General features: G+C 38.0%; 1 protein-coding gene across 5 annotated transcripts in view; it reads left to right on the top strand.

Annotated features, from left to right (window-relative positions):
- The window catches only part of LOC149084895 (lactosylceramide 4-alpha-galactosyltransferase-like), a 59200-nt gene that overhangs the window by 22688 nt on the left and 18843 nt on the right, over positions 1–17669 (top strand). For all 5 annotated transcript variants that reach the window (XM_089232631.1, XM_089232630.1, XM_089232627.1 and 2 more), the window contains one exon: positions 16003–16088. In XM_089232631.1, coding sequence (XP_089088757.1) covers positions 16003–16088 — 86 coding nt within the window. The remainder of the gene's footprint in view (positions 1–16002; positions 16089–17669) is intronic.

Here is a 17669-nt window from a genome sequence, read left to right as displayed (position 1 = left end):
ATCTCTTCCAGCCCAGCTTCGTGGCAGAATCTGAAACACTTTATTTTGTGTCGAAAAAAAAAACATACAAACTTTTACAACATATTTTCCTCGGACAATTGGGTACTGTCACGATTAACAAATTTTGTGGTGATTACAGACGAGATGGGATTAGGAGTTGGAGAAGTTTCTGGGTTTAGTTAAGATGAATGTACACATATTAGGATGGAGGTATGTTTTAAAAGCAATTGAGCCCCCCCCCCCATGCCATCTCATCTGTTATATTACACTTGCCATATTATATACTAACAATAACGACAGTGATGTGTAAATACATAGATATATGTATAATACAATACTAAATAATAATACTAAATACAAAATATTTAGTTGTCTTTTTTGACATTGATTCCTTCAAAACCTAATGGGTCCAATGTACAGTACATCTGAATTTAGACATTCATTGAGTGTTTCATAAAAAAATGTCTGAAAATAAAATTTTGAAATTTTTTAATTACAAAAAAATCTAAGATTTTCTGATGTATTAAAATTAATGTTCTTTTTTTTCTATTGTACTACGAAAGAAATTCTTCGATTACTAATCAAACCTACAGCTAGCTGGCAGATCTTTTACTAGTTTCAAAGAAAACGAAATAAACTTTCAATGAAAATCAGAATGTTGGCGAAATTTCAAAAAATAGTAACCACACGTCTTTCTCAAAGCTCATCTGAGGTATTGTCATTGTCAATAGTCATTCTTTCATAAGTAACTGTAGTTGTAAAATAATCCTCTTTCTCCAACAAGAACCCTGCTTAGCAGCCGTCAACAATCTGTAATTATATCCCGCCCATGGAATAAGAGTGTGAAATGCCTATCCCCCCTACTTTGGCCGGATATAGTAGGGAAAGAGTTAATCCTTTTGTGCAGAAAATGGAAGTGGTGGAAAAAAAATTAAATGAGCATGTTTTTCGTTATCTGGAAACTATGGGTATAACTAGGATGACTAAATGGAAAAAAAACACGGGCATTTTCATTGATGCATAACAAATTCATGATTATTTAATTCTCATGTTATAATAACGAATTCACAATTTAAAAATTTCAAAGTGAGTTTTTTTAGCAAGCTTGAAAAAATTGAAATTTTTATTAAAATAGCCGAATATCATGAAAAAATAATTCTGTTCTGTAAAATATGGTCTTATGGTCTAATTATTTTAACATGAGCATTAAATAATCATGAATTTGTTATGCATCAATGAAAATGCCTGTTTTTTTTCCATTTAGTCATCCTAGTTATACCCATAGCTTCCTGATAACGAAAAACATGCTCATATGGTCACACTATATGTAACTCGCAAATATATTTTTTTGACACTTTTATCTACAAGTGAGGATTCATGTTTCGCAGGGTGGATGCAGACTTTTGGGACACCCTGTATGTTGAAGTTTTCAAAATTTGTTAAGGGTTCTGCGGAATAGCCTCGTAATCATCAATGGTTCCACGCGAGCTTTCACGTTGGAAAACCCTTGTTTAGGGCATGCACCCGGGAAGTGAGAGGATGTGTGTTTGATTCCCCGCATTGACAGTTGAATTTTCAGTCTTTCCTAAACATATCTTTGCATCAGCCAGCTGTTAAAAACTTCGTATGGGTAGCGGAGAGTGACATCATCCTCACATATTTCTATGGGCAGATATTTTGGTTGTTTACTTTTTCTGGTTTATTATTTCTGGGTAGCTGTATTTAGGCTATGGCAACCATAGTTACATGGGATTTTTTCTAATACTATTCATTTTTACATATTTTTATTTTGTCTTTTCTTTTTTTCCATCCACCTTGTTGAGCAGTTTGCCTGCTGTGGTTTCTAATTTTGGTTGTGACCCCTGATGAAGCTGTGATTGGTATGACTGTTGATGACGTTCTTGTTGGTGCTGATGAGGCTGAAGTTATTGATGTATGCACCTCGATTACCTGAATTTCTAAATTTGAAACAGTTCCACAAACTTTCATCACGTTTAAGTTTTTGTAATGATCTTTCACTTAATTCACCACAGTAAAAATGAAATATGTTTTTGCATACAGCACATGCTAATCCATCGTCCACTGTTATTATGTCTTCCGAGCACAATTCACTCTTGAACGTACTGATGGCTGGCTCATAACTAGCTTTGCAGCGTAAAGTTTGATTGAAATGAAAGTTGCACTTTTGAAGGGTTAGTAACAAACCACGCAAAATAAATGTTACAAATTATATATTTTAATGAAAAGAAAATTTTTATTCAATTTTTTTATAAAATTGAACCCGAGGAAAAAATTTTATACTTTTTTCTTTTCTATGACGAGCGTAAACAAAATAGGGACAATCTCTCCAACTGCTGTTGCCAGATGAAAATGAATTTTTTAAATATTTTGCATTTTATGTTTCACCTTCTATTTGTTAAGTTCATAAAGTTGAACCCACTTATGACACTCATGGGGGTTCAATTCCCAAAAACTCTTGCTTTGTTAGTATTTACGTCATGAAACTAACCTCTGACTGAATTTCACGTTGGTAGCTTCAGTGGTTTTGGCTCAACATGATTTTTCTGTTACCTTTTAACCCCCTTAGGGATCGAATTTCAAAAACCTCTCCTCAAAAGGAAAGGGTCCAAAGGTGTCATCCTAAAGAAATTATGAAAAAATTAAAGTACATTCATCTCACCCAGAAACACATCGAAACGAAATTATGGCAGCAGAGTTCAATTATTCAAGTTTTGAAAAAATTATTTAAAATGACAAAAGTTGGCTATGCATTGCCTCTCGCGCTTCTTGGTGATATCTATAAAATTTTCTTTTCACTCTCTAGCTCCCTTTTTTACTGTTGAATGCTAAGCAAGGAAAATAAAAAGAACAGAAGAGAGAAAGGGAGAGAAAATAACAAAGAAAAGAAAGCAATGGGAGACAAAATAGCGTAATGCATAGTTTCCCAAACTTTTTGTTCTATCGCCCTCTGACTCAAGCAAACCCATGGGATCCTATGTTATAACCATAGCTTCTATTGTCCTTGAACTATTCCATCGCTCACTTTTGGAAACACTGTCATAATGTATAAGCAAAAAAATCCTTTTTTTAAGTTTAGGGGCCATTCAAGTATTACGTCAGTATCGATGGGGGGGGGGGGTTCTGATTTGCTGACTTTTGATGACAAGGGGGAGGGGGGTTTGGATAATACTTACATCATCAACCACCCTTTATGGAAATATGAAATTCTTTTACTGGCATCTTACTAGGTGTGCCAAAAATGAGAAAAACCTTTTGATAGTTTGTGGGCACTTGAAGTAACATTCCCCCCTATTGATAAGTGCCCTACAGAGCCACTTTAGAGATCTCTAAATGTTTTGTGGATCCAATTTATCTGGAAATGTGATCGGGCCGCTTAAGTGCTCTGGAACTGTGCCACGCATCACTCAAGTGATTCGTAATTATATGCCATGGATCACTTAAATAATCTGAGAATGTGCCACTTGAGTGATGTAAAACCGCACTGGGGGGCCACTTAAGTGCTCTGAAACTACATCACATGTCACTCAAGAGATCTCTAAATGTGTCACGGATCGCTTAAGTGTTCTGGAACTGTGTCCCAGGTCATTTAAGTGATCTGAAAATGTGCCATAGGCCACTTAAATGCTCTGGAAATGTACCATGGGACACTTAAGAGATTTGTAAATGTGCCACTTAGTTCATTTTTACAAAATTAGGTTTGAGGAGGGCAAGCCGCATCAGATAACCCCCAGGGCCATATTTGGTCTGCAGGCCAAGGGCCTTTTTGCGATTTATCATTATATGGCTTAGAGGGTGGGTCGCAATGAATTTATTAAATATAAATTTTGAGTTCATAGCCTTCAAATAACATTGAAATTAACAGAAATTTATTACATTAACATATAAAGGTATTTTCTTCTGGAATTTTAATTTAAACAAATATTTTTTTGCATTAAAAAAATAAATTTTTGATTGTTTGGGGGCACAAGCCCCTCTATGCCCCCTCCTTGTGTACATCTCTGATCCCATCAATATGCGTTAGGATTCAGAGGGGCAGAGCTGATGACAAAATTTTGCTGACGGGGGGGGGGGGGGGGGTGTGGTCTGGTCAGAGTTTTGCTGATGATTTGCTGACGAGGGGGGATCAAAAATGACTAAAAAGTTGCTTACATAATACTTGAACAACCCCTTAGTGCTTTTGTGTGTGAGTTTTCTTCCTCCCCTTCAAGCTTCTCTTCTAGAAACCAGTTATTTCACTCTTTTCCCCCTCTTTCTTTGTGTATGCTGTACCTCAGGTATCTTCAATCTGTTGCTCACAAGCACCATGGACCACTTAGATACAGTGCTCAATACTTGTGTGTGATTTTATGCTCGCAAGCACTCTATCAAAAATTCCAATTAAACACATTGAACATGTTGCTTTCAAGCATTGAAATAATTTGTATGCCAAACTTGCTGTAAGGGTGCTCTTCTTTTGATGATGAGTATAAGCAGTGTTCATGACTGGAAAAAGGTTGAGGACCTCTGTGCTGTATCTGATCATGTGTTGTTTGAATGATGTCGCTAACACTTTAGGGTGGTGGGATATTTGGCATTCTTGGTCTCTATTGGCACTCAAAATATTAATATTTACAATTTTTTTTTTGAGTGAACCATAATAATGCCGCCGAATATTCTTATATTTTTGTGTATATTTTAAGGAGCAAAATTAGTTGTAATTTTTTCTAAACTTTTTGAGGATGACACATTTGGACCCTTTCCTTGTTAGTTAGTTTTTATATCATGAAATAAAACTTCTGAGCAAATTTCATTAATATAGCAGTTTTGGCCAAGCACGATTTCTCTGTTACCTTTAAGCTCTCTTATGACCCCCGTTTAGGGGTCGAATTTTGAAAAACCCCTTATTAGTCTTTACGTTATGAAATAAAACTTTGAACCAAATTTCATGAATAGAGTGGTTTTAGCTAGGTGTGATTTCTCGGTTACCTTTGAACCCCCTTATGACTTTCGTAGAGGTCACATTTAAAAATAACCCTTCTTAGTGAGTCTTTACGTCATGAACTAAAACTATTGACCAAATTTCACATTTATAGCTGCAAAGGTTTCAGCTCAGCAATGATGAGTCAGTCAGGAGATGTTATTTGATATACATAGATTCATTGGCTCTTTGAAAAATAATGGGAAGTTGGAAAATTTAGCACTTAAACCTTAATAAGAGAAATTTCATGTTGTGTAGAATTTTCAGCACACATAATATAGGATTTTTAAGATATCTATATATAAAATCATGCTCCTCTTCATTTGACAGGGTTCCACATCCTTACAAACTCCTAACTTTTCATTTCCCTCTGGAAGGGCCCTTATAACTCCTTACTTTTTGCAGCCGCTCCTGAAAAAGTCCTTTTTTTTTCTCTGAAGGGATGATCTTCCTTAGAATAGGCATTCCCCATGGTGATGAATAGCATTGCCTAGAAAAATAAGAGGAAGCTTCCCCGAATATAAAGTGGAAGAAAAGAGGAAACAAAAAAAAAACGCTCTCTCCCTTTGTAATAGGAAATGTGAAAGCAGGGGATGGGATTGGAACATCCAATGGTTGTGCATACCTGCCAACCATTACGATTTTGTCGTATTTAGTAAATTAATACGATTATACGCTTTTGCTTCTAAAAATACGATTTTTTACTGAATCGCTAGTTTTGACGTGTTTTCCTGCCTATGTCGCAAACTGGTCAGCGTTGGAAATCGATGGTCCGTAGAACGACATCACTCCGCTGAACCAGTAGCCGAAAATTCTCCCATGCCCAGTGGTGAGAAAGTTTTTTTAAGTTTTTACTTATGCGGCGAAACGATGTCTCGAATCTCCTATATTACGCAGTATACTGAGTGCAGACCTCGCAGCTTTCCTATTTTTCCTACTATTTTCCTACTTTCGCCGCAATCGCCTTTTTTTTTTCACCCCGCAATTCTCTCCTACTATTCCTATTTTATCCCTCCTTCCCATTTGCTTACAGCCAATATCTCACTATGAAAATTCCGAGAAACCGCAAAATGTCACTGCTTTCCGCAGTTTTTTAGACGTGTTTTATGTGTTTTATTCACATTACAACTCGCTACTGAAAAAGAAGAAAGGAAAAAAAATTTCAGTTCCACTGCAGTGAGGGACGACGCAAAGCGTATCTTTTCGCCGCCGCGCCTTAAAGTGCTAAAAACTGGTCCAGTGGGGAAAGCGAATCTGTTTCGCAGATTAGTTGCCGTAAATAAAAAGGCAGAAAAGAGGAACAGGCTCTATCCACACTCAAGCAAAGCCGCTTGAAAGATGCTTAATGAAGACTCTTAATGCAGCTTTGCACACAAGAGATTCCATGAGAGAGACAATGTGTTTATCTCTCCTGGGATCCCGTAACGAGCGTTCATCCCTGAAGCCAGATTTTCCTAGGAGTAGGCTTTTTGCGCCGCGTGAACCTAACTGGATCATTTCGTGTCGGCAGAAATGAGTTACATAATGACGTTACGCATTTGCGTTTTCCAAGCGTGGTGCATCGGCTCAGGACGGCTACATAGTATATGACCGTCATCTACTCTATCGGCTGCATGCTCCGGTTTAAAGGGAAGAGATACAACACGAAAATGAAGGGAAGATCGCTGTGAAACGCGCGGCACACGATACTTAACTCCTCCAGAAGCAGTAAGCCAATCACGCCCGACGTAAAGCGCTGTCGTGAGCCGTATTGCGCTCTGTAGGAAAACAGTCGTACTGCTTTTTATATTGATGAATAGACGGCGTGTCGCGCGGCATAGAAAACCTGCTAGTAAAACCCGGCTTTTAAAAGTGACAGCCCGAGCCACGTCTGGTTTTACAGGAGGGGGGGGGGGGGGAGGACGAGCCGATCAGCCGCTATAGCTGAGCCCACTTTTTTTAACCTTCAGAAAATAACTTTCGGTATCTTTATGTTAGGGGTCATTCAAGTATTACGTCAGCATGGATGGGGGATTTTCGATTTGCTGACTTGATGAGGGGGGGGGGGGGTTTGGATGATTCTTACGTCATCAACCACCCTTTATAAAAAATATGAAATATTCTTAATGGCGTCTTACTCGGTGCGCGAAAAACGAGTAAAACTTTTCACTAGTTAGTGGGCACCTGAACTAACGTTCTCCCTATTGAGTCCCCTACAGAGCCACTCTATTGATCTTCAAATACTTAACGGATCCAAATGCTCTGGAGCTGTGCCGCGCGTCATATAAGTGATCCGTGATTATGCCGCAGATCACTTAAGTAATCTGGGAATGTGCCGCGGATAACTTGAGTGATGTAGAACCGCACTGGTGGCAGGACCAATGCTCTAAAATTTTGTCACATGTCACTCAAGGGATCGCTTAATGTGCCACAGATCGCTTAAATGGTCTGGAATTGTACCACGAGTCACTTAAGCGATCTGTAAATGTGTCACTTGGTTCATTGTTACAAAAATATATTTAGGGACAGGCCACATCATAACGCCAGGGCCACATTTGGTCCGCACTTTTACTAGCTTTTAGCTATTGCTCTCTTCCCTGTCCCAGCTTTCTTCACCATATTATGAATTAACTATTTTCTACCGAGTCCTTTCAAACATTTTTTTCTTTCTCTTTGCATTTTCTGTCAAATATTGTAAATATGTAATTTAATTGTAAACTCTAATTTGTATAGCATTATTGAAATTGACTGGGGACAAATAAATTATGTTATGTTACAGGTCGAATGTTTACCGCGGGTCAAGGGTTACCAAGGGCTTAGAGAGAAAGGGTCGCAATGAATTTCTTGAGCAATTCTGGGTTATTAGCCTTCAAATAGCATTGAAATTAACAAAAATTGATTGTAATAACATATAAAGATATTTTGTTTCGAAATTGTAAAAAAATATTTTTACAATTCTTTTAAAAAATATTTTGTGGATTAAAAAAATAAATTTTTGATCATCTGGGGGGAAGCCCCCAATTCAGATTCCACCAATAAGCGTTAGGAGGAAGGGGGCAGAGCGCTGACAGGGGGAGGCATGGCCCCCACATGGGGGGGGGGCTGACGGGGGGGCTCCGGCCCGGGAGTCAGGGGGCCCGTGGAAAGATCTTTTTAATTTATTTCTTTCAGATATATCCCATAGGAAAATAGACAGGACTCTTTAATATCAATCATATCAATTTGTACTCGTATGGGCGGATATCTTGAACTACGTACCTTAGATATCATTGAATTTTTTTTTAACTATACACATGTACAAGTAAACGAAAAAAAAAAGGAAAAAAAACCCCGGAAACGAAGAAAAGAACATTGTACAGGGCCCCCCCCCCCCGGCTCTCATGGCAGTCGTTCTCCTAGGAAGGAAGAAAAGACGTGATGGTCATGGGTACTGAGACGTCAAGGACACCAGCATTTTGTGTGTCCTCAGGGCTATAGCCACTAGAATGAGGGAGGCCACCAGAATAATCGTTATCTAGTCGTCTAGCGTGTGTAGGGACCTACAGGGCTACCGCGCGACCCCTGCTGTTTCAGTTCGTAGAAGGCCATAATGTCTCGATAGAATGAAAATTGGAGTAAACAGACGTCGTATTCCACAGTGAAATTGCCTCTAGGTGCCGATAAAGCACATGAACCTCCCTTCCCCCAACATCCTGGAACAGGGAGCCCCGTAGGCTGCGCTCTTCAGCGGACCCCCTCTATAAAGTGAACTAATAGTGCGGAAAAATGACAAGAATGGTCCAGGCCCCAGGCCTGAAGCTCCGCCAGTCCCACTCTCGTGGGCAGGTTATGATAGTGAGACAGCTTTGTTGCAAGCTTTTGTACAAAATACAGTGGATCCCGCCAAGGGCGTAGCCAGGGGGGGGGGGGGGACTTGGGGGTCTGGTCCCCCCCTCCCCGAAATGTGAGAAAATGACCGAAAAAAGGGAAAAAGATGGCCAAATCCATTGTTCTGTCACTTTGGTCCCCCCCCGAAATGAAAGTGGTCCCCCCCCGAACGAAATTTCTGGCTACGCCCCTGGATCCCGCATATAACGTTTTCCTCCTTAGTGCGACTTATTTTACGACTCTCCGGTGCCAACTCTTATTACTGATACTCATCGAGATTTCTCGTTTAAAGCGTTTTCCCGCAAAAAGTATTGTATGAAATGGCTGTAATGACGTGTGTACTGAATCACGTGATTTCACTCACGGCCCCTCTAGTAACCCCCTCCTTCTCCCAGTCTGAACAAATCAAGGGTTTTTTTTCTTGCTTCTGAAAAAAAGGCTACATTCCGCATCGGCCTTTTTTATTCGCTGTACTGTCTTGAGGACACATCTCCCCTCGAAACTTCTATTCACAGACATATTGTGACACAGAAAAATATTTACGGTTCGCGTCTGCAAAAATACAGTTGTTCGAAATCTTTTAGTAAAATAGTTGAACGAGTTTGCGTACATAAAGGATTGATTTTTTTCCCACGCGGATGAATCCTACGGTTCTAGCCCAAAAGAACGGTAAGCAAAGCTAAAAATTTGAATTTTTGTTAAATTTTTATTTTGAGCATTAACAGTTAACTATAATAAATCTATGTCAGAAGAGTTTGGCCCTGCATCGAGGCCAGTTGCGATGTTTGTTGAATTGTGTTTCATAAAGTTTAAAAACGAGCATTTTTAATAGGGCATATCTACAAATTACAGAGTAACCTCGTTCATACGTCACGCAGTTATACAACTTTCATGTTTATACGACGTTTAACTTTGGTAGCAATTGGTAACAATACATTTTAAACAACAATACAACAAATGCATTTTAATGTTAAAATATTTCATTCATTTATTTAACGTAAAACCTCAATTATTCGACGTTTTAACTTCGACTAAAACTCGGAAACTTTTGAAAAAAGAAAAACGTAATTTATATCCATCAAATGCGCACAAAATTTTTGTATGCAGTGAAAAAGCGTTGCTGCAACAGTTCTAGCATATTGTCACCGCAAAAGACAAATTTTAGGGTGATTGCTGACGTATACGAAAATTGCCAGTGAGATGGCTGATGACCATTTAGAGTGGACACTTAGGTGATTTGTTTATTGCCTCTTTCTGAGAATACGCAGATGTGGAGAGTCCCGAAGAAGTGAGTTTCAATTGTTTTGACGGCCATATGACCTTTCAGAATTTTTTCTCTCCCTATGTTTTCAACGTTATCCCGAGAGGGTGAGAAAGTCTACTGTAAGCATTTGGGGCGTACAGGTCTGCCGAAAATAGGTACACATGCACAGCAAGTTCTTTCGATCATTTCCTGTAGAACTTTCTTTCGATGTGGTGCTTTGCTTGCTGACAGGGCCGTCTTAAGACCATCATGGACCTCCGGGCCAATTGATTTTTCTGAGGCCCAACCTAGAGAATTCTCGAAAATTTCAATTACTTCTCATTTTTGTGAGGCCCCCCCTCTTCTTTTGAGGCCCCCGGGCCGTGCTTGGGTGGGTCCATGCGGCCCTTCAGACGGCACTGCTTGCTGACTGTGTCAAATGCGTCGTTCGTAATGTCGGAAAAACAAAAAACGCTCTCTCTAAAAAAACTGGAAATTTTGGAAGAATTCAACAAGAATTTTAAATTGATAACGAAAGTTCATCTTGCAAACAGGCCCGTTATTTTGGGGGGGGGGGGCAACGGCCCCCTGTCTTTTGAAAATACACTAAAAATGGTATATATATACATACATTGAGTACATGTGTTTTCACCTCCTGGAAAAAGTTTGCCCCCCCCCCCCCCCCCCGGAAAAAGTTGAAATAACGGCCCTGCTTGCAAACCAGTTGAATATGTTCGTTTCAACTTTTTGAAACAATTATAAAGTAGAGAAACAACCAAAGAGCAAGCTCCTGATTGAAAATCATCTACTGCCAAAAAAAAAAGTCCAAGATGGGGAAATTTTTGCAAGTCGAGAAGATTTTGTTGTAATTTTGTACCCAATGTCGTGTCCCAAAGGTAATGTTGTGCCAAATTTTATTTCTTTAAATGATTTGAAATGTGATTTAATTTCCTCTCAAGTATGAAATATTTTTTTAGAACAGAATTGGAATGCAATTAAACACATAAAATTTTATAACATTTTATATGTATGGGGGGGGGGGATAATTTTTTAAAAAGGCTGTTATATTCACTTCGACTTATACATAAAACGTTTTATGAAACATTTTGACTCGGCCTCTTGAACGTCGTATAAACGACTGTAACAGAATTGTAAAGTTGCTCAGTTGAATAGATGAAGTGAACATAAATATTTAAATTATTTCAGTTCTCACACACAATTTTTCAGGCCGGTGCTTCAACCAAGGCCAATGAAAATAGTTTTCAGTATTATTATTTTAACTCTTTAATTCACTAAATTTATTTATTATTTTTGCACGCCTGTTGTGAATCGCCTTCGTTTTATCAAAAAAAAAATCATTGCATGGAATAACTTCACGTTAGAGCAAGGCGCCCTTTTTCCCTATTCAATGCTTATCTGCGAGCTCCACCGGCTCTCCAGAGCTGTTTAACAAAGAATATTTTCGAAAACCTCACACAATGACAAAGGTTGGAGGCGCACAGTTTGAGAACCCGTGCGTTATAGGAATAATCTTTGATGTTCTAAATTGAAGTTAAACGTTTGGATAGAAATTTTGTTTTGTGTAAAACACGTTTCAAACTGGTTCGTCATGTGTAGAGATTCTACAGTAGTTTCATTTGGTGTAGTATGAGTATACTTGCTTCCTTGGTGAACAACGGAACTATAGAGATGTGGTGGATATCTTATCTGAGAGAAACTAAGGACAAATATAATACTGTGCATATATATCTATATATATATATGCACATATTTTCTGTCTGTGTGTTCTCTATACAAATCCACAATTTTAGATCGATCGTCGCCAAAATTTGGATATATACCAAACAGGGCCCGGATTAAACGATAGGCTATTTTAAAAGTTCGTCAGAGAAGGGCAGATACCCGAAATGGACGAAAAATCGTCGGGCAACAATGGTTTCTGGGCCTCAACAATCACTTTCGGAATGTTTACTTTGGTTACCGTGGTTCCCTAGTAATGCGTTTTACACGTGCCTTTACAATGGCTTGTCACTTCTTTAATCCTGCCAGTATTATATATTTATTCCTTTGTAACGGTTTGTCACTTTCCAATCCTCCCAATAAATGAAGAAAACACGGGCAGCGTCGGGTATTGTAGCTAGTATTATGCATGATAAAACTGCAGTGAAATCTCGATATAACGATATTCTGCGGACGAAGAAAATACCATAATAGAGGTATTATCGTTAATCGAGAGACTTTGACATTGAACACTAGCCATCAGGACCTCAACCAAATGCTTGATCAGCTGAGGTAAGCACATATTTTGACATCCCCCCACCCCTGTAATTTTGAAGAAGAGGCTATAAAAGGTGAATTTTGCTCACTCTTCTGGTTCTGGGCAAGATACCGGCTTTTGTCCCCCCCCCCCCCCCCAGTTGACTCCCTGCCGACCATGGATCACGATCACCATTGGCGTATGCAAAGGGGGTTTAGGGTTCTAACCTTCCCCCCCCCCCCGAGCCGAGATTATAGGGAAAATTATTATAAAATTATTGCAGGAAAAAAGAACGTAACCCCCCACCCTCGTGAAAATGGCAATCACAAGTTTCTATGGGAAAACCATATTGCCTAACCAATTCGTTCTTTTAACTGGCCCAAAGGGGAGCTCTATTGTATTGCGTAAAATTATATACATCCCATAATCATATCTCGAAATGTGATAATATTTATCACACACACACAATTATATTTTATTATTTAGTTTAAATATACAGTGAAACCTCGATATAACAATATTCTACGGACCAAAAAAAATTATTGTGGTAGAGGGATTAAAGAGGTAACATTATCCTCACGTGTGATCAAATTTATGCTATTGTCATTTTTTCTATATCGGCATTGTTAATATCATCGGAAAATACGCTTTTATGTATTTATTCGTTACAAAAAATTGTAATTGATTAGTTTATTTATAAAATTCACTTAGATGTCCCTGTACAGAAGTTTACCGCATATGCTTTTGTGTCGTACACATAGTGCAGCAATACAAATAACGTTAGCTTTCGGTGATCATTTAGTGCAAAATATTGATGTCATCAGACGTCTTCAAAAGAACGAGAACAAGTGGCGAAAGTTAAAATTAAATTCAAAACGATTTTGAACAAAATATAAAAAATATTGTTGTAGCGATTTCAAAATTCTCCTAAAAATATCGGGTTATAGAGGCGTTTATCATAGTAGATGGTGTCGTTGTATTGAGAGTTTAACATTAAGCCAGGCAATTCCAAACAAGATTTGAAAAAAATATAATTGTAGATGTATTTATTATCGATTATCGCGTGTTGTAGCGATGTTTTGCTGCATATACAAATGCCGTATCGTATGCAGGATATTCTCATGGGGGGGGGGGGGGGGAAGGGCATTCAACATTTTTTTTCTTCCCGGAAGGAGTTTCTTTTTTTTTTCATAAAAAATACACCATAATGTTTTCTCAAGGGAGGTGCACAAAATTTTTCGGGGGGAGGGGTAGGGGGCCCGCGAAAAATCCTGGCCTGGGGGCCCGTCACTAGCATGTGGGGGCCATGGGGGGAGGGTGAGAGTTTTACTGACTTTTTCTGATAAGAGGGGTGAGTCAAAAATTGCTGAAAATTTGTTGACGTAATACTTGAACAACCCCTTATTTATTTTAAAGCATACATGTGCTCAACACATGGCCTAAATGTGGCCTGCCTCAAGTGGCGCCGGTACACTTACAGATGAATTAAGTGGCTTGTGGCAAATTCTTACTTCAATTGAGCGGCCCGCGGCACATTCCCAGATTGTTTGAGTGAGTGATTTCCGGGGGGAGGGAGGGGACTTTCTTTCTTTCAAACCAAGCACAACTCAGGTCTATTACCATCTATGGGCAATTTACTACCTTGGGAGTTGTGCTGGAAGTGTGTGTGTGTGCCTAACAGTCTGAGTGCATATGTAGTGTTTGATTTTTCAGTGCTGCCATCTATATTTCAGAAGTGAAGTTAGTGATGTGTTATGATAGAATTACATTTGTACTCCTTTGTAGGTCTCTTGCTCTCTATGGAGAGACTTTTTAAACTGGAGATCGGCTCGCATTCGCGCCTTGAAGTTGGGAACCACAGAAAACCAGCTACAGCCTTTTGTAATTTTAGCAGTAAAAGTTTGCTATAAATCAATGTATCGGGCCTATAAAAAAATCTGCATATTGACTTCCCGCTCTTTGGTTGGGGGCTCTTGGATTTTAGTCGTTGGTAAAATGAATATGAATTACAATTTTTTGTGGTACTCATGGGGTGGGGACTCCAGGCTGGGGACCCTCATGAGGGAAGTTGACCCATTTTGGAAGGGTGCTTGATGAATCTCATTGGTTTTTTTGTTGCTTTAAGATTGTAAAATTCCTCAGTAAGCTGGTGCTTTCAAATGCCACTTTTCATATCACTCTGATGAAGTGGGACAAAATAAACAAGATATGATGTGAAGAGAAAAAGGTGTTGCCGCCAAAGGGTGCAGGAAGGCTTTGCCCCTCCTCGCTGTATAGCTATGTTCATAAACTTTTCCCCAATATTTAATTTTTAATAAAAATTTTTTGACTCATTCACAAATGCAGATCATGTGAAGCTGTCATGACTTATAGAAGAAAAAACTGGACGAGTTTTCTTAAAATTCCTTTTTGTGGCTTTTTTGGGAAAAAAAAACAATGTATAGAAAGGATTTGATTTTGTTATTTTTTAGCTTATGAGCATATTTTCATTAACAGTTTACAGTGATTTAACTCTTATTTGTTTAACATCTGCCCATTCTTTATGGGCATTATATAATATTTTATCACGTGTATATATTGTTTATAATTTTTATTAATTGCATTTTTAATTGGGTTGCTGTATTTTTTAAATATATGTTATCCATATTTTTATGGGCATCTTTTTCTCAGCCACCTCGTTGGGCATTTTGCCTGTTGTGGCGTTGTATTTGCATCTCTCTCTGGCAGAAGTGGCCATAGCTCAAGCAAGATAAAAACAAAATTTATTGCAAACTCAGTACATCACTTCCGATTTCTTTAAATCATTTTAATACTATATACTACAGCAACTCTCTCTTTTCTTTCTTACTACAATTCTCAATACCTAATCTTGATCATCATGCTCTGTTACTGTTCGAATTTGTGTTCTCTTGTTGCTTGTTACTCACGCATACAGTCAAGGCATATCTCTTCCTTTTCAGCTGAAATTCCTACCCATCATACCCTTTATTCTGAAAGTTGAAATCTTGGAAACATTGAAATAGAAATTAAAGAAAAAAGACATTTAAATGAAAATCAATTCACATGTGGGCTTCTTTTATTGTCTAGTGGTGCAATTTTTTTTTCGGAGGGAGCATTGCCCCATGACACCTTAAAAACTCCTTACTTTTCATTTTGAAAATTTTGTATGAACCCTGAAGAGTTGCTGCAAATATAAATAACTTTGTAAGAAAAAGCTTTGTCGGCTGTGGTTTTTATTTTGAATAATTGGAGGGGGGAATAAATATCATTTTTAGAATTTTTATAATTTATGTGATGCTGTTATGAGTTATATTTTTGACTAATACTTGAAGGTTTTAGAACACTTTGGTGACGACAGAAAGCATGTATGTGGATTGATTATTTTATTAATTCTTATGATGCTGGGTAACAAATCAAAACTTGTAATTTTTGAACCACTTCTACATCTATATTTTTGAGAAGAGGGAAAGTTTGTTTACAAATTAAAAATAAATTTGCATATGTGCCTCGCCCTTTTTTTTTGCTGTAAAATTTGTAAGTTATGAAGTTTGCCATGACTCCTTAAAAACTGCTTGAAACTCCTTAAAAAGTCCTTACTTTTCATTTTGAAAATTTTGTATGAACCCTGTTTGACTTGTGTTAAATTAAGTTTTATAAGTTTACTTTCTAAATTTGCAGCATTCTGAAACCTTCACATATGTCAAAATATGTTCCAGTTGGAGTTGGTGCTTGCTTCCTAATAGTAGTTTTCAGCATGATTCAAGGTAAAGTAATGAAATCCAAATTTATCTCTTTATTTTAAGTATCATGAGTTCAATGAATAATGCTTAAAAATTTATTCATGTTCTTTTATTTCATGTTCATGATGAATTTTGGTGATTTTGGAAAAAAAAAAGCCTGTGTGTGTGTTTTTCTCCCCTCACTAATTTCACTCATGCCCCTCTATTCTATAATCATGCCCACCAACCTATGCTCATAAATGCAACCATAATTGTTCACCATGTGTCCTGGTGAATAATCTCTTAGTCAGAAAGTGCCACATACACAAAATTATTCACATGGTTTGAGGGAATGGCAACTAAGAATTAAAATCAATCAAATGTATCAATTAAACCATGATGTAAATCAATCATGGTTCAATGAGTCCCTTCCTTAGCCTTTTAGCTCTTGAGAAATCACCTGCAATGGATAATATTTGGTACAACATCGATTTATATATTGGACAGGTATAATGTACTATGTAGGATTAAGTGGAAAAGTGTCCCCAGGGAGCCCCCATGAGACAACTAGATATGGATCAACATTCTCTACTTGGATGTTAATCTGTCCTGGGGCTATAAGTGCCAAAACCTGGGGAAAGAAGACTCGGGTTACTTAAGACTCTGCAATAAAAAACTTTGTGAGATGGCAGATTCTGGACCAAGTAATTCAGAAATACCCCATATATATAACACACACTCCTCTCCCTGCATATGCCCTGGAATCTTGTATATATGAGGCTTGTGGCAACCCTTGTTTCTTTCCCCCCTCCCCTTGTTTTCTTCTTATCAACTCCTCTCCCAGAGTTCCTTGCAGACAAAAGGTATGACTCAGATATGGTCTAAATGGCGATTTTTCACCACATCTTTTGAAAAGTTTTTTCATGTGCTATGGTCTCTGCATGGTTTTAGATACCAGTGGAAGCTTTTTAACACTTATCTATTCATTTCCTCCCACAGATGCTTATTATATTTGATGGTTGTTATTATTGTGAACTGTGTACAAAACAAGAAATTACTTTGATTATTGCTCTGGCAGTTCTATTATACTGCTATGTTCAAAAAGTTCCAAGAATTACTTTATTACAGCAGAATGTATACATAGAACCTGTTTATTTGGTGTTTCCTTCAAAGTAACTACCTTGTGCAATTATGAATTTTTGCCAATTATTCATACTAAGATGTAAATGCAGATTGCAACCCTTTATGTCACACTCTAGCGCATTTGTCTCTGCTCACCTCACTTCAGAACCTGAGAATTGTTACACCTTATGCAAATTATTTATCCAAGGAAAAAGGAAAATGTTACATAGTGTAGAAATATTGGAATGTGATGTTTGATAGGTAATCTGACACCAGGAGGGATCTATGAGCCAGCACATTGTTGTGATAGATCACCATTTTTAATGTTTCACGGGTCCCTCTTGGTGTCAGATTACCTGTTAAAACATCACATTTTGATACTCTCACAACCAACTTATTTCCCTGATTTTGTCCCCTATGACTTTTTCCTTGGATAAAGAATTTTCTTAAGGAGCAACGATTCTTGGGTTCCAAAGAACTGCAGTGTGCAGTGATGAAGGCGCT

Source organism: Pholcus phalangioides, unplaced genomic scaffold, assembly GCF_987345545.1.
Source record: "Pholcus phalangioides strain wild (caught in Gottingen) unplaced genomic scaffold, Ppha-v1.0 ptg000007l_1, whole genome shotgun sequence".
In the NCBI taxonomy this organism is placed as follows: domain Eukaryota; kingdom Metazoa; phylum Arthropoda; class Arachnida; order Araneae; family Pholcidae; genus Pholcus; species Pholcus phalangioides.
Note: the sequence above shows the minus strand (reverse complement) of the source record. Positions and strands in the feature narration are given on the sequence as shown.